This window comes from Typopeltis vanoorti, chromosome 13, assembly GCF_054136105.1.
Source record: "Typopeltis vanoorti isolate ZY-2024b chromosome 13, IOZ_Tvanoo_1.0, whole genome shotgun sequence".
Taxonomy (NCBI): domain Eukaryota; kingdom Metazoa; phylum Arthropoda; class Arachnida; order Uropygi; family Thelyphonidae; genus Typopeltis; species Typopeltis vanoorti.
The window spans coordinates 71,627,288-71,653,310 of record NC_143561.1 but is presented as its reverse complement, the minus strand read 5'-3'; the positions used below and the strand labels follow the sequence as shown (position 1 = coordinate 71,653,310).

At 36.5% G+C, this 26,023-nt stretch overlaps 1 protein-coding gene across 1 annotated transcript in view; it reads right to left on the bottom strand.

Annotated features, from left to right (window-relative positions):
- Positions 1 to 9,921, bottom strand: part of LOC150100279 (E3 ubiquitin-protein ligase HERC2-like) — a 338,356-nt gene extending 328,435 nt beyond the window's left edge. The window contains exon 1 of the mRNA XM_090402625.1: positions 9,602 to 9,921. Within this exon, the coding sequence (XP_090258751.1) occupies positions 9,602 to 9,921 (320 nt within the window). The remainder of the gene's footprint in view (positions 1 to 9,601) is intronic.
- Positions 9,922 to 26,023: the final 16,102 nt, after the last annotated feature.

Here is a 26,023-nt window from a genome sequence, read left to right as displayed (position 1 = left end):
CTCACCATCCATCTCAAAAATATGGCATCATAAAATCTCTAGTATCCAGAGAACACAATTGTTCTTCTGAAGAATTCCTAAAACAAGAATTGGAAATTATCAAAGAAACATTCTTACTAAATGGACATAATCCAATAACAATTCAAAAGAATAATTAACCACTCTCCTACAAATCAACCCGGACAAGATGAAGCCCGCAGAACTCCTATACGATATATTAAAGGCATCTCTGAATGTTTGGCAAAAATTATGAAAAAATGTGAAATTGCTACTTACAAACCCATCAACAAAATTCACAACTTGCTACTTTCTCCAAAAGACAAACTCTCACCAATAATGCTACCTGGCATATACGAAATACCAGGTTCGTGTAACTTTTACTATGGACAAACAGGAAGATCTATCAATAAACATATCTCTGAATATAAAGACTACATCTGCTTTATCAAACCTCACAAATCTGGCTTTGCACAACATGGAATCGAAAATGCTAACCACAGGATCCAATGCAAAATGCTAAGTTACTACACAGATCCATATATAAACATGAATGTTTATATAAAGAAAGTGCTAAAAGCCTTACTTCATAGACCTAATCTTAATCGGAACAACTGTTGCACTATTCCAAAAGTTTGGGAAACTGTTATTCTCTATTGCAGTGTTTCTCAAACTTCAGATATCCACATACCCCTTCTTAAATTTTCATTATTACCAAGTACCTCTAATTAATTAATTTAAAAATAATAAATTAATTAATTAATTAAAAAATAAATAAATTAATTAATTAAAAATATTAATTAATACTAAACATCTATTTTATTTGAATTTCTATGTTCACATAAACAAAAAATATTATTTATTTTTAAATTTTGGTTCTCTAGAGATGTCAGACACACTCATCAATTTCATTTGATCCAGATGCAATATCAACATTTTCTTGTTGCTTACATCTACTTGTATTTGATATATTGCTCTCTTTTGGGGGGTTTTATAAGTCCAATCTCTAACCAATGATCCATACATAAGAATTTGAAAGCTAAAAAAAATACTGTATTTACTCGAATATAACTAACTTTTTTACCAAAATTAAAGCTAAAAAATTGTGTTGCAAGATACACACGGGAATTTTCGGAAACTAAAGTTTTCAGAAAAAAACTGAAAATGGTGTGACTTACCAAGAAGCTCCTACTCATTATCACTACTTTTGGCATCAAGAACAGTTTCTTTGTGTGCATCATCAAAGTCATCTACCCAAATAGTGTCATCTTCTTTCCCATTATTTCAAGCAAAAATTACCAGTAATTTACAAGACTCGAGATACGTAGAGCAGCGAAGAACTGCATATGATTGGTGCAGTATTAACAAAAGATTGCACGAACCAAAGACAAATTAGCATTTCAACAGTTGAGTTGAAATGCTAATTCCCTTCAACCGAATTCCATAATATCTGAAACACGTTCACTATATATTTCTTAGTTTTAACACATTAATGACAGGGGTGGTGGTGTCAAGCAGAACCACATGTTCAACTGGCAACATATGGTTTTCTTGGTCTATACAGCAGTTTCTGTTGGAGAGGGGATGTGATTCAGAGTTAGTGCCGTTTTATCCCGGTTGTCTCTAATTGCACTGTTTGTCGAAAAATATAATTCCTTTAATCATGCATATATCCGAAAATTGCCATGTACCCCCCCCCCCCTCCAACGACCTTTTACGTACCCCCGGGGGCACGTGTACCATACTTTGAGAAACACTGCTCTATTGTATTAAATACTTTATCTGCTATATTTTAATTTAATTTAATTAATTTCAATTCAGCCCAGTAGTTTTAATTCATGAACATGCGACTGTATACATAGAGGGATTCCAATTTAAGCATGTGCACTACTGTTTTTTTTTTTTTAAATTCAGTTCCTATTGATACATAAGATGAGATATTTACATAATAAAATAGTTATTTACTGTGGCTTTTATGATATTCTATAATTAAGAATGTAATAAGATATATTACAAACATCAACAAGTTAGGTATGAAAAGCTTAGAAGCTGAAAAGGAAGCATAAGTAGATGATATTCAAGCTGAAATTATTATTATTATTTGACACCTCCAGGGAGTCCAAAGACTCGTCGAGGGAGAGTGTGCCAACAGCATCGAATGATTGGTCCCCTTCTAACTACTAACCGTGTTCAAACTTACTTAACTGAGCCATTAGTAGCAGAGGCTTTACCAATCAACCAACCTTTGCTGGTGATAATAAATAATGGTAGTAAAAATTTTATTTCTCTCCTCTTATTTCAGTATAGGCATTACACCAATGGTGTGGACATTTAGTCCTTCCATAAGAATAATGGGAATGTTACACAAAGTTGAGATCGTAAAGGTCATCCTGATGACCTTTATGATCTCCTCAACTACAACAAAATGTCTGAACTATAACAAAAGGTCTACTGAGAGGTGAAAAGCAACTGCTTCTATGTTAGTGTTGAGGGGAACTTACTGGATGTGATATGGTTGTCTATAAGGATGGCAACTCCTCCATGGGCAGGTCCATTTCCTATTCTGATGGATGATAGCAACATTATCTAAATTGTTGTCAGGATACCAGACTATACTTTTTTATTATCATCGGTTTCAAAGAAGTCTCTTGAGGTATGTTACAGTTCAGATCATCTGCTTTCTGGCTTTGAGAGGATTTCCCCCCCCCCCCCATCCCAGTCTGGATTTATCCTTTATGTTGAACTGCAGATAGCCAGTATTCATGCTTATCCCCTAATGAAAAATATCAAAGGCATCATCAAACCATCCAGGATGTTGGGAATCTTAATAGATATACTGGATGGAATGCTCATTACCAGATATGATGCATTCTCATAAAAAATTACATTAAATTCTAGTATTAAGAGATGACATAACTGTGAGATGGGAGAAAGTCATATAGTTAATGTCTCTTAAAATACTTTTTTTTTTTTTTAACTTCTCAGTATAAAGATTTTTCAACCAGATGTTGTGGTATACATCCTCTATGCCTTGTGATAGTGAATGTTCTGGTCTGTTGTGATCTCTTGAATTGCTTTCTCATCCTTCTCTCTCTCTCTCTCTCTCTCTATATATATATATATAGAAAGTTTTTTACCATGGGTATATATTATGTTAAAGACACCAAGCAATTTTATAAGCTAGGTTTTTAATCCCCCCCCACCAAGTAAGCAAACAGACAAGTCGGTCAAGTTTGCGGCTGCACGTAGTTCAACACTAAGCAACTCATTGTAAAAGTGGAGTAAGCTCTGATCACTTTCCTTAGAATTTTCCTTAATGCAAAGCGCATTTCCTTGCGGAGACGAATGATGGTCACCACCCAGACTGGTTTCGACCTTTACTGATGTCTCATCAGTGGGAGCCAGACCTAAAAAATGCCAAGGGTAAAGTAATACAGAGCTTATAAATTTACCTAAACAAGTTGCCAAAAGATGCTTTGACTCCCACTGATGAGACCTCAATAAAGGTCAAAACCGGTCTGGGTAGTGACCATCACCTTAATGCATAGTCATAGCATCCATAGGACCACTTGCATTAGTTCACACTAGTATTCGCCGATACTTTTATAGTTTTTATACTATATTCAGCATGAAACTCTCCGATTCTAATCTTTGAGTTTCTTATTTGGTTTTAAAACAATGTGGGATCTAATATCCCCTTAATAGTAGTATAATGAGTGCACCTTTTGGACAACTCGAATAGCAGAGTATATAAGTTCTTTTCGCTATACCCTTTGGTATCTATTTGGTCTAGCTACTCACTGATGAAGCCTCAAAAAAGGCTGAAACCGGTCTGGGTAGTGACCTCCCACCATAATGTAATAACAGCATATATTTCCTAGAAAATGTGTTTTTGCATTATGGAAAATACCAAGAATAGGGATCAGAACTTTACCCACCTTTGCAACGAGTTGCCCGTGTTTGTACTATGTTCTAAGACTACTCGCATTAGCTCACGGTAGTATTCGCCGATACTTTTATAGTTTTTATACTATATTCGGCATGAAACTCTCCGATTCCAATCTTTGAGTTTCTTATTCGGTTTTAAAACAATGTGGGATCTAATATCCCCTTAATTTAAATAATGTTTATATCGCCGAAATGAAGCCTGTTGGCTCTTTATATTTAAGTAACTTAATGGGTGCACCTTTTGGACAACTCATATACCAGAGTATATAAGTTCTTTTCGCTATACCCTTTGGTATCTATTTGGTCTAGCTACTCACTGATGAAGCCTCAAAAAAGGCTGAAACCGGTCTCGGTAGTGACCTCCCACCATAATGTAATAACAGCATACATTTCCTAGGAAATGTGTTTTTACATTATGGAAAATACCAAGAATAGCGATCAGAACTTTACCCACCTTGGCAACGAGCTGCCAAGGTGGGTAAAGTGTTTGTATCACGTTCTAGGACTACTTGCATTAGCTCACGCTAGCATTCGCCGATACTTTTATAGTTTTTATACTATATTCGGCATGAAACTCTCTGATTCCAATCTTTGAGTTTCTTATTCGGTTGTAAAACAATGTGGGATCTAATATCCCCTTAATTTAAATAATATATATATTTATAAAATTAAAATTTAAATGACTAGAACCCGAGAAAGTATAACAAAAACTTTAAATAAATCACGACTGGTTTCATCGGTGTTCCGACTTCTTCAAGTGAGTAAGAAATAACATAAGACTTATAAAAATAACAAGGTAAAAAACATGGACTTTCAAGCTTAATAAAAAGAAGCAGAATAGTAACAGACATATTTGAATAGGTGACTGTGTGCTACTGTTGGCATGAGTTGAATGTGTGTGACAGCTAATTTTAGAGCGCCAGTATTGGATTACTGCGCTATGGGAATCAGGCAAATTATAGCTTAGATTGTTGTTCAAGTGTGAAGAGTCCAGAACTATTTCTTTTGATTCTATAATTTGTCTTTCAAATTCATCCTTGCATATGTATAAATTGGTTGTGCGGTCCCAATCAACTTGGTGTGTCCGTTCTTCGAGGTTAGAGTTTGCGGAGAAGAGAACATGACTTGAAAAGGCGCTCGCTCGTGTTCTACTGTAGGAGATGTCACGTCTATGTTCCTCAAGAAGAAGTGAAACAGATTTATCTGTTTGGCCAAAATAAGGTCAACCACAGTTGCACATAACTTTATAAACACCAGGAAAATGCAGTTGGTTGCGTTTTGGTCAACTCAGAAAAGAACGAAGTTTTGGCAGAGTAGTATAGTCGGTCTTTATGTTGAATTTCTTCATAATCCTAGATAGTTTTGGGGTAAGAGAGCTAATAAATGGTAACTGTATATGAGTGATAGGGTTGGATTCATCTTCTTGTCGAGGTTGTTGGCGTGGTCTCAAACGGTTAGTGATGTTACGAGATGAATATCCATTATTTGAGAAGGTGTTTTTCAGGAAGTTAAGCTCTGTTTGAAGGTCTTCTTCTGTGGATGTGAGACATCTTGCTTGATGGGCAAGGGTGGAGATGATGCCCAGTTTCTGAGGAGGGAAGTTATGAGAAGAACCATGCAAATATCTATCAGTGTGGGTGGTTTTTCGAAAAATTGAAAATTTAAGACAGTCAAATATATATATCTATGACATGCTTGGAAAATATGTTGAATGCCTCTCCCTCACAACTATCATATTTATGTGTTTTCACATGAAGTTTTTGATTTCATGCTCTTTACTGCAAAAGTGGTAGAGCCATGAAAAGCAGTTTTTAGCAAAATCATATTTCTGTCTATTTTTAATTTGACTCCCATCCCCAACAATACCATGGGTATGTTGGTGATAGGAGTCATATGTACCATGGGCGGACTGAGTTAGCTACTTCCGAAACTCTTGCAAAGCAGTCCTTCAATAACAGAACTAATTTATCTGCTTCTGTCTCTTCACTACCATCAGCATTCATTCCTTCCATAATCAAGTTAAGGAGGTGGATTAAAAGAGTGCCATGGCAATATTTCAGGCCATCTCCTAAGCTCATCATAATCACCTGAACTGCAGTTCAACATATGACCCTTCTTAACTGAAAACTCCACATATTTAGCAACCTCCCAAATCAAGATAGCATACCTACTCTACCAAACTGGAGACAATGTGGCTACCTTGTCCATGGATAGATCTTCTGAATCCTATAATTAGGTCCAGCTCTCTCAAACCCTTACTCCTCACCATCATGTACTGTTTCAAGTAATTATCTCTTAGTAGATGAATAAATTACATTTCCTTCTTACCATGCAATCTTTCCTCCTTCTAATCTCTTTATCTGTAGTTGAAGGACCACATAATTATTCACCCAACACTCATCATGTTAATGTACTGAGGCATGTCTTCCACATCTCTCTTGTACTCTCTGGCCAATAGCAGCAATTAATTGTATATTTTGTCCTGTTAGTTTCTATCTTACATTCGATTACCTCAAATGTTTTTCCACATCTCTGCCTTCCTGATGATCCCATACTCTTTTTAGCTATAGTTCATCTACTACTACCAGCAGTAACCCTCCCTCACAGTCTTTATATCCTCTCTATATCCTCCCTGAAAATATTATATATTATACCCTCACATTCTATCCTTGTAAATACATCATCTGCTGTTGACCAAGTCTCATTAATACCCATAAGTTTTGATGTGGCTGTGCCAACCAATGACAAAAACTACTCCTTAGTCTTCATACTTTTGACATTAATATACATAAACCAGAGTATCTCCATAGACCACCACCACCACCACCACCACCACCTACTTTTATGCCTTTATTGACCACTCCATTCAATTTTGTCACTTGTGACACTATACTTGCTTCTGTTGGTCATTCCACATGTCTTGTGGAATGACACACACACATTTACCTGCATCCTCCCTAATAGCCCCAGTTTCTCTAACTTTGCACTTCCACATTCTCAGTGAAATGCTTTCTTGAGACACCTGACTCGAAATCTATTTAGGAGCAATCCTTCAGCATTATAAAAGTCATACAATCCATAATTAATTTCATTAAGCTACAAACTGCATCCCATTCCTTTTTGCAATACATGTTTGTTGGATTACATAGATGTGTTCAGCATTTTTAGTGGGTGGAGGGCAATGGTGTGTGAAGTGCAACTTGAATGTTGACATGAATGGTAAAGAATCAGTGACTGAGACCGACAGTGAGAATGCAATGAAAAGAATGAGTGCATGTCTGATAGAGAAAAAACATAATGCAAAAGAACTACACATGAGCAGCAAGATAAGTATGAAAAAGCAGATGTGCAACATGTCATCAATAGTAGCCAAATGACCTAAGAGATGTGGATGGAGCAAAACTGGGTTAGAGTGAATGTAGTATGATGGCAGTAAATTACACAAAAGAAATTCATAAGACAGAGGAAGAAGTGAAGAAAGTGGAATTGTTTATATTCCATAACAAAATTTGGTATGATGGTGTATAACAGCTTAACAATGAAATAAGGAGACAGCGAGAAATGTTGGACAGGTTTACATAACATGTATAAAAATTACTAAAAAAAATACTACAGAAGTGGACAAATATGATTGAAAATATGGTCACATAACATTAGTGGACTATATTTGATATAAGAGTGTCTATAAGATTCAGTAGCGACGGTCACTTCCTCAGCTCACCAAGTGAGCTGAGAGATTGATCGTTGCCCAGCAATTCAACACCCAAAGGTGTTCCATATATATTCAATTAGATTTAAGTTTGGTGATTGTGCTGATCATGGCGGTCATTAGATATCTTCAGTTTCAAGATATTTCTCCACCACTAGAGCTCCATGAGTAGTGGCATTATCATGCATGAAAAGTAAAGCTGGATCAACTGCATTCCTGCAAAGTTGCACTTAAGGTTTGAGATCTGTTCTTGTACCTCTGTGCAGTCATGGTGTTGCTATCAAAAACACGAAGAACACAGATGCTGTTCCTCTTGATGTTTTTTTTTCACTATTCTTCGAATAGCAAAAGTATGACTATATGACGATGTAAAAGAAAAGTCATTACAGGCCATACACAGTATTTCAATCGAACAGTTCCAGAACTGTTCCCAGCAGTGAAAAAAACATTGAGACAAGTACATTGACTCACATGGACAGTACTTTGAAGACGACTAGAATATGGCATTATAAACATTAATAAAATTTTTTTAAAAAAATAATTCTGGTTATTTTTGGGTATCCCTAGTGGTGAGCTATAAAGGACTCGCACAAGCCCTTTGTTAAATTTTTCTGAAATTTGTGAGCCCCTTATTCTTCTTATTTACTTTTTTTATTTTTTTGAAAAAAAAAATTTTCTTTTAAAGATATTAAGCAACAAACTCATACGGTAACCTAACAAAAATGAGTCTATTCAGCAGTGTATAGATTATTTGGAATTATTGTTTCGACTCCTCTATGATGAATGCACCCAAGTTTGAAAATAAAATAAGCACATGCACTATTTTTACCCTTCTCACTTTTTTTTTTTTTTTTTACCCTCGACAATGCGAGCCCTTTGTTAAAATTTCCATAGCTCACCACTGGGTATCCCCATCATATACTGCCAATGCAGTGGCTCTTCAGGATGATCTGAATAAGCTAGAAAGGTAGGCACATGATGTGAGTTTATCATCTCTTCATCTCTGAGTATAAGGTTTTGACTTTTGGGATTTACAGATTGGTGGCTGCATAAATGTTTTGCAAAACCATACTAGAGGAAGTGGAGGAAAAAGTTGAAATTTGAGGGACATATTATAAGGGTGGCAAAGAAAGCTCAGTTGACAGTTTATTGCTGCAATACTAAGGATGCTGATTGAACCACATTTTGTGCACAGATCTGGTCAGAAAATTTTTTCAGCTCATTTTTGCCTTTGTAAGCAAGGTAATTTAGTGTACTACAGAAGAGTTTAATGATTTTTTTTTTTTCCAGTACACTTTTATTTATATAGATTCAAGCCTAACTTTTAAATTTACAAAATTCAAAACAGTTTTGGCATCTGTTAAAACAATGGTAAATATGTAATGTGCAGCTACAGACCTAAGTCACAAAAGAGGGCAAAGGTTAAAGAGAGAGAGAGAGAGGAACTGTGATGATGGTACTAGTTCGCACCGGCACACACACACACACACACACACACACACACACACACACACACTAAATGTGTGATGTAATTAGCATGATCTGAATATAATCTAACCAGATATTTTAGAATTATTTTCAAGAAAGGAGAAAACTATGATACAGAGAAATTACTGGAATACATACATTAATCTTACATAATGAGTATTTAAATAAATTTAAGTAAATAACTGCTTTAATTTGGTTATAGCCACATTGCTATGATGACCTTACAAGCAAACCACAGGACAGTTAACACTACAGCTACCAGCTTTGGTAGCTAAAGCTTCCCCTGAGTTGAAGTCTATATAAGCAAAGGGCCACACACACATTGTATTTCAGACCAGATAGTTGCACATCGGAAATGGATTAGCAGCATAGGTGTTGCTGTTGTTGCATAGCATAGGTGTTGCAAAAAGTGGAAAAGTTGTTTATATGGGAAGAATGATGAGTGCAAAATGAAATTACTTCAACATTTTCCTTGAGAAGATTCCATTGTAGAAGACTTGATCCGACTCTGCTTTGGCCTTGGACAGCTCCAGATCTTGAACAAGATTATTCAGTTCTTGTGTGAGAATGTGTAGCACAGATGATGCACCATGGCCAACATATAGATCATCATCAGACACTGAAGACTCAGGAGAACCTGACATCAGTTTGCCTCTGTCCTCTGAATCAGTGGAAAATTCTTTCAGAAGTTTGGGAACAGGAAGTCCTTCACTGTGCAGAACTGATCGAAGAGCAGATGGTATATTCAGGTATGCTATTGTCCACTTCTTTATCCTCATGTGCCTTCCGAAACAGGTGGTATCATGAAGTAGCAGCAGCTATTTGCATGATTGCTTGGCTCCCTCCAAACTATAGGAACAGCAAATGGCACTGACACTTTACCACCTTTCAGCCACTTTGGAAGATTTCTAGCACACATACCATAGCATGTGTGTATGTGGCCCGAACCTTGTCCTGATCCCCCAATCTGAAATAAAGCTGATACACCTTTTTCATTATCATAGCAATGGCCTTTTTCTGGCTTGTAAACATCACTTCACAAAAGTAACAAAAGTTATTTGCATTTACTTAAATAAAGAGTAAAAAGGCTTCAGTTCAGCAATGCAAAATTATATAAGTAAAGTCGATACTAAATCCAGCATTATTTCGAAGCCGAATGTAGAAACTATCAAAGTTTCGTAAAAAAGTTGACCAGAGAGTTGCACTCACTGGCATTCACAAGTTGCTTTAGTGTGGACCACTTAAAAGACAAATGCTGTCCAAGCATCTATATATTCATTCATTTTAGAAATTATAGCCTTAACAACCGTGCTATAAATAATTCTTTTAATATCCCGACGTTTCGATCTTCATATTAAGATCATCATCATGATGTAGTTTATAAATAAATTTTTTTATCTATTTATTTATTAATTTTTTTTCACTAGAGGTCATGCCAGTAGAATAACTTGTGATCAATTCATTGTTTCTCTAGCTTACTGTATGTGATGTAACTTAGCTTGTCCTGTGTATTTGTATATGCTCCAGATGACGATCTTAATATGAAGATCGAAACGTTGAGATATTAAAAGAGTTATTTATAACATGGTTGTAAAGTCCATAATTTCTAAAATGAATGCTAATCACTGTGTAACACTGCAAGAAAGAATCTATATATTCACCTTTTATTGGTCCATTTTGATATGTTTTCACTTTTGAAAGCTCCCATAAGCTCCCCAGTCAACTATTTTATGAAACTTTCATAATTTCTATATTTAGTTTTGAAATAATGCTGGATTTAATATCCACTTTACTTATATAAGTTATTTTCACTTTATTTTTTTATTAACACAAGTATGAGGTATCACTACTGTGAATTTACACTGCAGGGATGACTTGTGTAGTACTTATGATGCAGGAGTAAATGGGAGTGTAGCTCAGAAAGTCGCACAAACACTAGCTCACTCTACGAGACTTCACATTATACTAATATTGCATCATCTTAGGAACAATGATGTCGTGACTTAACTGCATTGCATCAGCCAAGGATGCAACAGCTCCTGGGGGGGGGGGTATGATTGGTCTGATGCAACATGTTGCAATCAGGAGAGTGAAATACAGCATTGTCACATGATACTTATGTATGCAATGCAGACTGAATCTCTCTTAAACAAGAGCCATCGACAAATTTTACTGTCATTTTTGTGTTCAGCACATTGAAATTAGTAAAGAATCCTATTTTCATTTCAGGGGCAAATTGTGTGTTGCCCTGTGTAATTAGTCTTCAATGAGTTTAGAAAGGTCCTATTAAACCTAGGTCTAGACAACATATAATACTCATGCATATCAATTTTATGAAACTTACGTTACTTGCTCATGAATGCTAGGAACTTTCTCCATTTCTGAAAGCAAACCAGTCCAGTTGGACTGTTGTGGAAAATCAACTGTAACATCTCTGCCATTTGGGCTTATATCTATGCAAGAAAATCATAATTAAATGATATTTTTACTATTCTAAAAGTCAATTTGAAATAGTAAATAATACGATCATAAAAATACTGATATCATAAACTATTATGAGTCTTTCTTAGCAAGGCTCACACTACAGCATGAGGTAATTAAATACAATATACAGTATAATATTATATATATCATTATTGTAGGTTGCAGGGTTTTTTATTTTATTTTTAAACACAACTTTTAAGGTAAATTTAGCATGGAAATCAGCAATAAAAAAAGACCAAATCTATGAAAATAGGCAGGAACAGAGAAAACCAGATGCATTCTGAATGGTGATCCTATAGAACAAGTAAAATATTTCAGCTATTTAGGCACAGTTTTTAATGAAGATGGCAGGTTAAATCTGGAAACGGAAAACAGAATAAGCAAACCTGGAATGGTGGGTAGCCATTCCAGGTTAATGTGGAAAAGAGAGAATTTAGCCAAAACACCAAATTAGCGATATACAAGACTGTTTCAAACCAGTTTTATGGCTCTGAGAGTTGGGTTAAAAAAAAAAAAAAAACTTGGTCAAAGGCTAGAGACCATAAATATGAAGGTACTGAGAAAAATTAGGCGGCTGAACTGATGGCATCAATGTCAGAATCATATTAAAAATGAAGACATCAGAAAGGAACTTGACATTATAGCATTCAAGAATGTATCAGCAGAGCTAATCCAAGGTGGTATTGACAACTTAAATAGAATGGGTGAAGTAAAGTTAGCAAAGCAGGTGTTTGTTGCCAAGATGGCAGGGAAGAAACCCAGAGGAAGACCAAGGTCTAGGTGGATTGATTCAGTTAGAACTGTAACATAATAATAATGACAATATAGGAGTGCTTACAAGTAATAGATTAATTTGGAGGAAAACTGTGGATAGCAGATCAATAATAATGTAAACTTGTAGTGCTATCGTATTAACCTGAACACCCCTTGGTCATTGATGACGATGAACTTTTAAAGTGAATTATACTCTAGAAAAGTGTAAGATTGCAGTATATTAGTATACAGGTGGGGGTAAGGGTTAGATATACTAGAACTTTCACAACATCCATGCCCATAAGGATTCAAATTATCACTTGGTTTGTCAGAGAGTTGAAATGCTATCCATTTACATTCAATCAGACCAGCAAGTTACAGGTTAAAAGAATTTTACAATGCAGCAAGAAAATGAGACCAAAATATAAAACAAAAATAAGCAATAAGCATAATCTAATCATGTTGGAGGCTTAATGGATTTTTTACAACACTCAAAAAGAATTAAAATAGAATTTAATACTTCCTATATTTCGTCCTAGTCACTAGGACATCTACGGGGATTACAAAAACAATTAATGTAACATATACACAAATAACAAACAATACTAAGCCCAACCACGTGGGTGACACTAAAGTCCTATCTAGGTAGAGCACCCTCTAAGGGCAGTAGTAGGTGGCCTGGAATGTAAGGTGGGAACTCTGGTGATGAGTGTTTCCCAAATCTTCGGAAGCTTAATGCAATCGTATTTATTGATTTTTGAGAGCTGCTGCTTCTAAGAAAAGTCTCTCTTTACTCTGCGAGCAAATCGCCTCTACACGTGCTACCCTCGCAGTGACGAACGCCGCCATTGGCTCCTTACATTTGGAGCTCTCCACCGTTCTTAACCCTGAACTTTAGTCGATTCCCTCTGGAATTTCGGAAACTTCCGCACAGAAAGAATTCCAAAAAATAAAAAATAAACACATCAAGAAATATAGCAACCTTGTGAAAAACAAACCACAACCACAAATTCAACCGCTCCAGACAGTAATAAACCTCTCTTCCAAAAGGCTCAACGACGATGCCGTCAGCGCCCTTTGCCTCGGCCGTAATTTTGCCGTCGCTCCGAAGGAAGTGCCGGTGCTTGACGTAATGGTGAACATCGAATGGGGAATCGGTCGCTTACCGTCGGAGATAGCTAACAACATCAGACTTGACGTAGCCAACATCCTTGCGCATTCTTCGCCGCCAAAAAGTAATTTATCATATGCCAAACGTACAGCGCTCTCCTGAAACTACGTAAACAAAAAAGTATCGTCATCACCAGAGCGGATAAGGGTAATGCCACAGTCGTTCTTAATACCAGTGAATACAATCATAAAATGAACATTATCCTCCGCGATCGCGCTACCTACATCCAGCTAGATTCTTCGCCGCCAAAAAGTAATTTATCATATGCCCAACGTACAGCGCTCTCCTGAAACTACGTAAACAAAAAAGTATCGTCATCACCAGAGCGGATAAGGGTAATGCCACAGTCATTCTTAATACCAGTGAATACAATCGTAAAATGAACATTATCCTCCGCGATCGCGCTACCTACATCCCGCTAGAACATGATCACACAAAAACACAAGCTAAGAAACTAAAAATCTTACTTAAAAAAGTATCTTCCTGGCCCCCTGACGTCACGAAAAAATTTAAACCTTTCTGCTCCCATCCCCCCCGAATATACGGTTTACCAAAAATCCACAAACCCAATTCCCCACTCAGGCCTATAGTAGATGCCACCAATGCACCTTGCTATAGACTATCTAAACAGCTGGCCAACTCTCTGATCCCCCTCACCAGAAGGTCCTCTTCCTATATAAAAAACTCGACCCACTTTAAAGCCCTCACAGAAAATTTAACCTTGAATAAGACAGACATATTGGTAAGCTTTGATATCTCCTCTTTGTTTACCAATATTCCCTTAATCGACACCTTATCTCTCTTAGAAAACGTTTTTCCCTCTGACATCTTAGATCTCTTTTACTTTGCCATTAACTCTAGGTATTTCTCTTGGAACAACAACAGCTACAAGCAGATAGAGGGAACTGCCATGGGTTTCCCCCCTCTCACCCCCCCCCCTGCCAATTTCTATATGGAAGATTTCGAAAAAACGAGCCATAGACTCAGCCCCACTCAAACCTTCTATCTGGCTAAGATATGTAGATGATGTGTTCTCTATTTGGCCTCATGGCCCAGACACGTTACACTCCTTCCTCAGTCATCTCAATAGTCTACATCCAAGAATCCAGTTCACTATGGAAAAGTGAAAGAACAATTGTTTACCCTTCCTAGACACCTTAGTCACACGCCTGCCTAATGATACACTTACCTTCACCATATACAGAAAACCCACACACGCAGGCAGATACATTCACAAACTCTCCCACACCACCCCTCTCAACAATATGGCATTATTAAAACCCTTACCAAGAGAGCCCACAATCTTTGTTCCAGTGGAACCGCCCTCACTACTGAGCTTAACCACACACACACAGCACTTTCCTCTCCAATGGCTACAGCGATCACAGTATCAAAAAAATAATCAACTCCTCCCCCATTCCCCGTCCTTCTCATCAACAAGATTTTAAAAATGCCATCACCATACCCTACATCCGTGGCACATCTGAAAAAATAGCCAAGATACTAAAAAAGTACAACCTACACACAGCATATAAGCCCCACCGCAAACTTGCTACCCTTATCCGTTCTACGAAAGATCAGCTCCCTCCTCTCTCTCTCTGCCTGGAGTTTACAAAGTACCCTGTTCCTGTAAGCTGGCATACTTTGGACAGACAGGCAGATCAGCATCCATCTGTCTAGAGGAACACAAGTCGTACATCTTCAAACACAACTATGGCCATTCAGGCTTGGCTGACCATGGTTTGGACACCACCCACAGGGTATCATGGAAGAAAACCACCTTGCTCCACCACAGCAAATTCAAGAAAGAGAGACTTTTCTTAGAAGCAGCAGCAGCTCTCAAAAACCAACCAAATCTCAATAAATACGGTTGCATTAAGCTTCCGAAGATTTGGGAAACACTCATCACCAGAGTTCCCACCTTACATTCCAGGCCACCTACTACTGCCCTTAGAGGGTGCTCTACCTAGATAGGACTTTAGTGTCACCCACGTGGTTGGGCTTAGTATTGTTTGTTATTTGTGTATATGTTACATTAATTGTTTTTGTAATCCCCGTAGATGTCCTAGTGACTAGGACAAAATATAGGAAGTATTAAATTCTATTTTAATTCTTTTTGAGTGTTGTAAAAAATCCATTAAGCCTCCAACATGATGTCCTCACAACACTTAAGCCTCTACACATGTAAGCATAATCTAAGATTCAGCTGTAGATGTCCTAGTGTGAACTTGCATTCTACTAACCATACACAGATGGTTGAGATTAACTGTTAAATCCATAAAAAACTGCACTGCTGGATGTGTTTTGTATGGTGCCACAAGAATATCCCAACAATGTTATAACATCAACTCTTGTGTAATTCTGTCACATGGCTTATTCCCACAAACATCTCTCTGGAAAGGTGAGTATTGCTGTCTTAAAAAAATCTCCTCCAACCAGATAATTTCAATGCTGAGTTACACACTACCATCTTGCTTACAGGAAATGTGAAATGACTATTGCCATGTTTCATCTTTAGAGCAGGCTCTCCAATTTCTGTCTCCTTCCTTTCTTCTTGCTTGAAGTGCAGGTGGTGGCCTTACTGTCCATGCTCATCACACCATAATTATTCAACCAGAGAGCTAGGGTACCCCTTCCAGGCATGGATACGGTATGCAGTTTCTGCAGGCTGGCTGCCAGATAGTACATGGGACTAAACCTGTTCATAACACTTCAGGAGGCATCAATCAGATTAAGAATAATCCTGCTGATACTTGCTCTGCCAGGTTCTGCCTATAAGAGAGAAGTCTGAGTAAAGCATGCAACTATCAAGCTAATCCTTGTGTGGGACTTGTGGACACAATTCCCACACTTTTTCTCATACTATCTTTCAGAGTAGTAAATTTTTCTAATATTCAAGACAGTACAAAGATATAACTTATAGTGTTGCTCCAGTTAAAAAGAACCCAAGATAACCAAAAAAATTCAAAAAATATTCAAAATAAAACAAAAATGCAAAACAATATAAATATATCCAAAAACCAACAAAACAAAATTCCCCTGTAAGGAAAAAATCAACAAAGACTTTGGTTTGGATGCCTGTAAGTGCGCTATCACTTACAAACATCCAAACTTAATTATTCATTAGTAAACCTTAACTGGAATCCTTTATGACTGCAGTTTACCTAAATCTTCTAGATTATCATGCATGATGACTGCTGTAACAAGGGTGGAACATGCATTTTGTCAGGTCTGATATCTCATTTAAAACAGGTCTGATCTGCTGTGGCCCAAGATGCTGGACCTCTTTTTAACAAAATTTTTCTTCAAATACAGAATTCAATGTTCTCTCAACTTAGCAACTCAGGCTATAACCTTGTTTATTTTTCAAATTCTACAGATCATCCGTCTACCAACCAATCTCAACCTCATACTCTATAGCACTACAACAGTGCCAACTGGGATGGCCTTCAGGATTTCTATGCCTTTTGTCCCTCCCAGTCTACTTACTTCCACTGTCTCGATTCAAACATTTCTTCTAATCTAATAACTAAAATTATATTGATTGGTCTATAATCCTTCTTTAAGTAAAAGAGAAAAAAAAAAGAAGAAAAAAAAAAACAGCTCTGACAAAATCCCACTCCCTTGGGAATTTGCCAGAGTTGAGAGTTTAAACAGCTTAGTCAAAGGCATCCACCAGTTCCTTTGCACATTCTCATAAATGCAAGCTAATAACCGAGTCCTCTTCCTTGCATGCTGCTTCATGTAATTAGCTCTCTAGTGTATAAATTCCATTTCTTTCCTGCCATGTGATCTTTCCTCCTTTCAGTCTATATCACGAAGCTGAAGTCACCCATAATAATTACTCAGGCTAATTCATTTGGCAAGGAAAATTCTACAAAAGATAGAAGGGACAGCCATGAGTTCTCCACTCTCTCCACCACTGGCAAACTTCTTTAGAGAGATCTTTGAAGAAAAAGCCTTAAACTCTGCCCTGTATAAATCCATTGTTTGGCTATGCTATGTGGATGATGTGTTCGTCATTTGGCTGCATAGCATGGATACACTCCACAATTTCTCAACTCACTTAAAGAATCAACACCCCCAAGATCCAGTTTACCTTGGAAAAGGAAAACAACAGTCTCCATTTCCTAGGCACTCTGATTACATGCCAGCATGATGGATCCCTGGCTTTCTCTTTTTGCAGAAAACCTATACATACAGGTAGATATGTTCACTTGTACTCACACCACCACCAACCCCCTCCAAACAGTATGGGATTATAAAAACCCTATATAAAAGGGTAAAATTAATCAGTTCAGATAACAATGCCCTACGTATTGAACTTAACCATCCTTAACACCTTAACCAATGGCTACAACCTCCAAAACATCCAAAAAATCTTAAAACCAGTTAACCACAACCCCCCCCTCCCCCAAACCCCTTCATAGCAGAGATTACTCTAAACCTATCACCATTCCATATATCTGGGGTACATGCGAAAAACTAACAAAAATCCTAAGAAAATATGAGCTCATAACTGTTACAAACCAAGAAATTGGCATCTCTTATCTACTCCACCAAAGACCAGCCATTTCCCTAGACCTACATGGAGTATAGCAGATCCCTTGCAGTTGCAAACTGCCCTACTATGGCCAAACAGGGAAGACAGTCAATATCAGGATATCCAAACACAAGGACTACATCCAGTTCCACCAATACAGCCACTCAGGACTTGCTGACCATGCATTGGGCAGCCCACCACAGAATACACTGGAAGAAGGCCATATTATTACACTGCAGCAAGTACAAGTACAAAAGATTATTCCTTGAATTAGCCTCGGCTCTGAAAAACTTCCCATACCTCAACACATTTGGGTGCATGAGACTACCCCAAATTTGGGAAGCTTAAATTCTAAGATTGTCAGTCCAATGGCAAGACAACCCAATTTAGTCCACTAGGTGACACCTTTTAGGACTCTAGGACCAACTTCAGCCTCATTTGCTTAGTGTGAGTGCCTACGTGCACATATCACTGTTTTGTGATCCCTGAAGATGGCAATGTAACATTGCCGAAATACAGGTAGTCATTAATTAAAGTTTTTATAAAATCATATTAGTTTATGCTGTCCCTAAAAAAATTAGAAGGTATGTCTAACCAAAGTACAAGCTTATCTATAAGAATTACATCATCCAAGTATCTACTGGCCAATAATTGCAACTAATTTTATATTCTGTACTATTGACCTCAATCTCAACACCAGACTGCATCAAAAGGACTGCCATCTGCTTGACTGACTCCAACTTGATGAGTGCAATTCATTTGCTATTATCAGCATTATACCCCCACCCCCTGTGTGTCTACTCCATCCTACCTAAAAAACACTAAACTTATCACATTCTATCTCTTTAACTACACATCTGCTGTTAGCTAAGTCTCACTAATGCCTATAACTTTTGTCAAGGTTGAGGTAACTAATGGAAAAATTCTCCCTTCTTATTCCTTATACTTTTAGCATTAGTATATATAGAAATTGTAGCAACCACTTAGGTCTTCAACCACCTTTACATCCTGAACTAATTGCTCTATTTGATATTGCTGCTTGAGAGAATAGATTCTGAGTGAGTTTGTTTTTTTCATCCATTTTAATGTCTTTAGTTTTCCTGACTGTGCACTCCAAACATTCTGAGTGAACAAAGCTCTCTATAAACACCTAACTTCAAATCCATTCGAGTGTATCCATCAAGCATTATACAAATTCTTCCATCCATCAAACTCAGACCATCGGTCCACAAAACCATTCCTTCTTCACAATCTGCTTATTGATTCATTAGCAATCATTACCCTCCTTTTCAGTTTTCACCTCTATCATAGTGTAGCAGCAGACTTAAAAAATTAAACTCCTTTCTCTATTCTTTCTTATTTCTTCCAACAACTCTTTCAGATCCTCCATCATATAATGCTTCTCATCTCTCAGGTCATTGGTGCCAACAAAAATAATCAATTCTTTCACCTTCCCTTTCTGCATTCCGACAACATTACTAAATATTATTAATTTTCCCACCAGGGAAACAAGATTTCATGATACTTTTGTGAAGTACTCCCCTTATCATAGAATCACAATAAAGAACGTTACCTCATCTTCTTTCTCTTGTTTATTCATATGATGTTTTTACCTTAGACCTCTTGATTTTTTCTCTTCTCAGTTTGACTAATCTCTTGACATTTCTGCAGCCTTTCACTCTCGCACTTGGTCCTATGAAAGATTACATGCAAGCACATTACTTCCTTATTGTCCGCATGGTTAGCTTAGTGGCTATGCACTTCACAACCATATGCCTGGGGAAGGAATGTCCTAGGTTCGATTCCTGTCGACGACATGAGAAGCTTAAGGATTTTCCTCAGCCACAGCCAAGTTAGCCAGTCTTCGGCATGGACAGCAGGGTTTTCCCCCGTTTATCTGGGGTTTTTCATCCTGCAAACAGGCAAATCAGCCCAGTGAACACACATGGATACAGTCAGGAATACTTAAGACAATCCCTCCAGCCATAGGTCTGAATTGTCAGCTATGCCGGTCCCAAGCTCAGATAAAAATGGGGGGGGGGGAATTGAGGTGGTGCCGTACCTCCCCGTAAAAGGGGCTCACAGCCGTTGAATCACCATACAAAATGAATGAATTTCCTTATTCAGATGTTCTACATTCCCATGATCTCCCACCACCACCACCACCACCACATTTTCAATATTGTCACTGATATTATAATTTTTCTGGTGGTCTATCAACACTATGTACTATCATGTAATTTGTTCTCTCTGTACTCACTCTCAAAACACTTACTATACAGTTAATAACCAGTTTCCCACCTCTCCACAAATCTTTCAACTTTCATGATGAATACATCTCACAAGTTCTACATTGGACAAAATTTCACTTTTGGAACTATCACCTTAATTGAATGTGTTTATTAAAAAGAATTTCACTTTTAATTTTATATTAGAAAGTATGATTAAATCTCTACCTGAGTCAGCAAAAATAAAAACATAACATATTTCCTTATGTGGAGGGAAAAAAGAAACTAAACTACAATTTTCACTTTCTGCTTCACAGTGGTCCTCTTTTATCAGCTTGCCTATAAATGCTTGCTGTTCTATTGATTTCCTCCCCACCTCACTGTTATTGTAACAGACATGGAAAAAAAAAAGAAGAAAAAACTGGTATATAAATACATATATATAAAAAAAGTGTGCTCAATTGCCTCTGTGCAGAATAAAATTGCCAATGGTAGAAGTGCATAAAATAATCTGTGGAATTATGGCATTTCCACCAGCTATTAGAATGATGCAATCAATAATTTACTTTTATTTTTATATGTGTAAATATTAACTCATGATTCCACATTAAGAGAAAATAAAATAATAAATTTATTGAGTCCACTGATATTAACATCTTCAGAGCATAAAGCACTTGTCAATGTAGTCAACTACTATTAAGTATGACCTGTAATACTTAAGCACAAATGCTTTGTGTTCTGAAGATACTGTTTTGAATCTTACAAAATATCAGCAGATTTAATAAATTATCAAATTATTTTGTCCTATTAGAGATCATATATTAATCATCAAAAATAATATGAATAAAAGCAGCATTTATGCCTCTCTAAGTCAATATACTTGATGACTAACTGAAGTAATTCTATGTTACTGACTGAATGGCTAAGGAAAGTTATTTTCTGAAATGTGCAATCAACTCTTTGGACTGAAAACCAGTCTCAAGCCATGTAAAAATGGCATAATGATTACTGTAAGTGAAATAAGTATAAGATGATCAGTGACAAAATTTGAACAGAGAAGGTAATGATGTAGCTATTAATTAATGTTATGTTTACACAAATAAAGCTGAAAACTTACTTGTAACAATACCAATACTGCTATGAGTAACACAACCCCATTTGTACTTTGGTGTGCTTATAGAAGCTTTCACTCTTACTCTGTCACCTACCCTAATGGAATTAGTACTTGATGCTGGTGGTACGTCCAATAATTCAACATGGATATATCGAACCCAATACATCCCACCTTTAAGATGCCACTCCACTTGAACATTCAGATCATGAAGCCCATCTCTATCCAGCTAGAAAGATATCCAAATAAATAAATAAATGAAATAAAATTTTGATATTTTTGAATGTCAGTTCTGGCTACTATGTTACCTCATATGTTACTTTATATTCTTAGATTATAAATATTCTTTCATTAGTTAGCATTTAAACTGCAAGACTAAATATCATCCTTTAAAAAAGAAAACTTATTATCACTGATTTTTCCCGTTTTAAAAATTCTCTTTTCAATCTTAGTCTTCTTCTTTGTCTTTGCAATTATCCTATTTCACTTGGAGTCAGCTATCCTAGTCCAAAATTGACAGGATATCCAACTGAACAGTTTTTTATAAGGGACATCCATGTTAAATGTGACTTACCATGTCCCACTCCCTCAGTTCTGGTAAACATTTCCATTACCTTCCATGTCATGTTATCTATAGGGTATCTCAAGACATGCCCAAACCATCTAAGCTGGTGCTCGGTGATTATTTTATCAACAACAGATCTAACTTAATTTAATTATTTCTATCCAGCTAGAAAGATATCCAAATAAATAAATAAATGAAATAAAATTTTGATATTTTTGAATGTCAGTTCTGGCTACTATGTTACCTCATATGTTACTTTATATTCTTAGATTATAAATATTCTTTCATTAGTTAGCATTTAAACTGCAAGACTAAATATCATCCTTTAAAAAAGAAAACTTATTATCACTGATTTTTCCCGTTTTAAAAATTCTCTTTTCAATCTTAGTCTTCTTCTTTGTCTTTGCAATTATCCTATTTCACTTGGAGTCAGCTATCCTAGTCCAAAATTGACAGGATATCCAACTGAACAGTTTTTTATAAGGGACATCCATGTTAAATGTGACTTACCATGTCCCACTCCCTCAGTTCTGGTAAACATTTCCATTACCTTCCATGTCATGTTATCTATAGGGTATCTCAAGACATGCCCAAACCATCTAAGCTGGTGCTCGGTGATTATTTTATCAACAACAGATCTAACTTAATTTAATTATTTTCCCTTTCATTTCTAATTTACATCTTGGTTTTCTAGTAACAATCATAATTTTAGTTTTTTTCTGTTGATATCTTCATAATTTTCTTTTTCTTCACTATTGAATATATTTAGTTATCTTTGTAAATAATCTTGATTTTTGGTAATAAAATTATTATCATCATCATCAGACTTCTATGGAATCAAAAGACTGTGCCTTAAACACAGTCACCTCCACAATCTCAGGTAATGATTCTAATCACACATCACTCTCTATGCAAAAAATCTATTCACACTCTTATACAGCTTTCAGAAACAGTCATTCTATGACAAACACTTCTGCATTCATCTTTTAATAAATCTTTACCATCTTATATGCCTCAATTACATTCCATCTCCTTCTCCCAATATCCACAGACTCTAAAATTGTGTTTTCTTTACCTCTCTTCATAATCAAGATTCCAGATATCTCTTCAACCTTTCAAAGACCAGGTGACTAAATCTGTGCCACCTTAATTCATATGTGAAATGACCACCTGATTTATACATGATGGTGTTCTCTGCATCATTGTCATAATCTATTGTACTGACCTCACAATTTTAGCAATGCATGCCCTACATTTGGTTCTTATCCACAATCATCCTCAGATGCCAAATCTACTCACCACCTCAAAGCTTCCCCCCACCAAGTTTATACTCAGCATTCCATCTTGGCTTCCCAGATTTCAAAATCTAACACTTTGTAATACTTGTCAGGTTTTAATTGCTTATTTTTATTAAACTTTTTATTTACATTATGTAGTCTCAATCCCAAGAACTGCTAAACCACAGAAACGTACAACAATTTGTAACAGCAATACTGATTTAATTGGCACACCAAATCACATGCCTGTTCAACCAGTAAAGCCATAATATGTGCTTTGCTCCTTAGAGTTCTTTTTAACTTTGCATCATCAGCAAATTACATATCACCATTTAAACTTTCCCAAGTTAAACAGCAACAGCCCTAATATGCCCTAGCAGTGTCACAGGATACTGCTAGGGCATTCTACTTTGAGAATTTATGTGCTGGCATCCATGCATTGATCAATAATGAGGTATGTTGGTGTTACTGTACTTCTCTGTAATGGCAAGGAAGAACTAGGACAAATTCTTGATGAAGTTAACAAGATCAGTAATAACAGAGGATTTCAACTCAATCCTAGCATGACAAAGATTATAGTTCTCAAAGGAAATGCAAACAGGGAAGCTCTTGAGAAACAAGTGTACCTTAATGGAGAAAGAATTGAGGAAGTCAGCAAGTCTGAGTACCTGGGATGCATTATTAATGTGAAGAATTGCTGTTCAGAAGATGTCAGAAGAAGATGGGAATGGCTAAAACAACAGTCAGAGACTTGTCTAAAATCCCGAAGAATAGATCTATCATGGAAACAAAGTTTAGGACTTTGGATGTAGTTGTTTTTCTAACAGCGACTTATGGATGTGAGACTTGGAACCTAAAGAAGTCAGATAAGAAAAGAATAGCCATTTTTGAGATGTGGTGTTACAGAAGGCTGTTGAGATATCATATACTGAAATGCATACAAATGGGTGTAAGAAAAGATTAGTAGAACTTTAAGGCTCCTTAAGGATACTGACAGAAGAAAGTTAAAATATTTTAGACACATTGAAAAGTTGGAAAGAGGATTCCTCAGAATAGTAATAGAAGATAAGGTTCCTGGAAAAAGAAGAAGAGATAGACCATCAATGAGATGAGTGGATGGTGTGTGTGTGGAGTGACTGATCTTCAGAGAGTTGAAGCCTCCAGAAAAGCATACAACAGAACTACGTGGTGAGGTCTGGTGTGGCACATCATCAAACATCGGAGTTACCATATGACATCTGTGGATGCCCAGTGAAAATATGTAAAATAATGTAAATATTTTTATGGACCACTTAGGGATACCACCCCAAATGTTAGTCCAGCATATGAGAGATTGCTGGATTTGCGATTTGTATAGAGTTAATACAGTTAGGAGGCAAAGTAAAGCCCTAAACAAAGAGAAATCCTAATTTTTTTTTGGACAGTGAGAGGAAAATAACTATACTGTGTTTATTCCAGGAGAGATTTGATGTTATAGTAACATCACAAAGAAAAAGCTTATTAGTTCTAGAGATGTGAGTGTTGTTAAAAGTAAAAGGTTCTTTTCTGTAAAAAAATGTTTTTGGTTTAATAGCAAAAGGACATGTATGGTCATGATGGGCCAGAACGCATATATATATATATATATAAAGAAATGATAACAATAATAATAAATGAAACATTTCTGTAAAGTACGCAGGTAATAAATAAATAAAACAGCATAAAAAAAATCATTGTAGAAAAACAAATGTAAAAGATGGGTGTGAAACAGATGCAGAAAGAAGTATAAAAAAATTATTAAAATTCACAGAACATCATAAAAACCAGGTTTTCAAAAAGTATATATACAATAAGTTAAACTAATAAGTACAGAATTTATATGAGATGGTAAATATTAATACTCTATAAAAATTTAAAAACCAGGGTGACACTCATGACTGAAAAATCTGCCTGAATTTGTAGGACTCATTCAGACAGATTATGAAAGTGACTAAAATAATGACTGCACTCAATTAAAATATTAATGATAAATATTAGAGGGTCAAAAAACTCATACAGGCATGTCATTGTCCCTCAATAGGAAGGATCATGTAAGATGACCATGTCATATGTAGAGCTAAGCAAGAACAACCTCTTCTGTTCAAACCCTGCAGAGACTACGTGTGTAGAGGCTTAAGTGCTGTGAGGACATCATGTTGGAGGCTTAATGGATTTTTTACAACACTCAAAAAGAATTAAAATAGACTTTAATACTTCCTATATTTCGTCCTAGTCACTAGGACATCTAGGGATTACAAAAACAATTAATGTAACATATACACCAATTAATGTAACATATACGCCAGCTTACAGGAACAAATGTTCCTGTAAGCTGGTGTACTTTGGACAGACAGGCAGATCAGCATCCATCCGTCTAGAGGAACACAAGTCTTACATCTTCAAACACGACTATGGCCATTCAGGCTTGGCTGACCATGTTTTGGACACCACCCACAGAGTATCATGGAAGAAAACCACCATGCTCCACCACAGCAAATTCAAGAAAGAGAGACTTTTCTTAGAAGCAGCAGCAGCTCTCAAAAACCAACCAAATCTCAATAAATATGGGTGCATTAAGCTTCCGAAGATTTGGGAAACACTCATCACCAGAGTTCCCACCTTACATTCCAGGCCACCTACTACTGCCCTTAGAGGGTGCTCTACCTAGATAGGACTTTAGTGTCACCCACGTGGTTGGGCTTAGTATTGTTTGTTATTTGTGCATATGTTA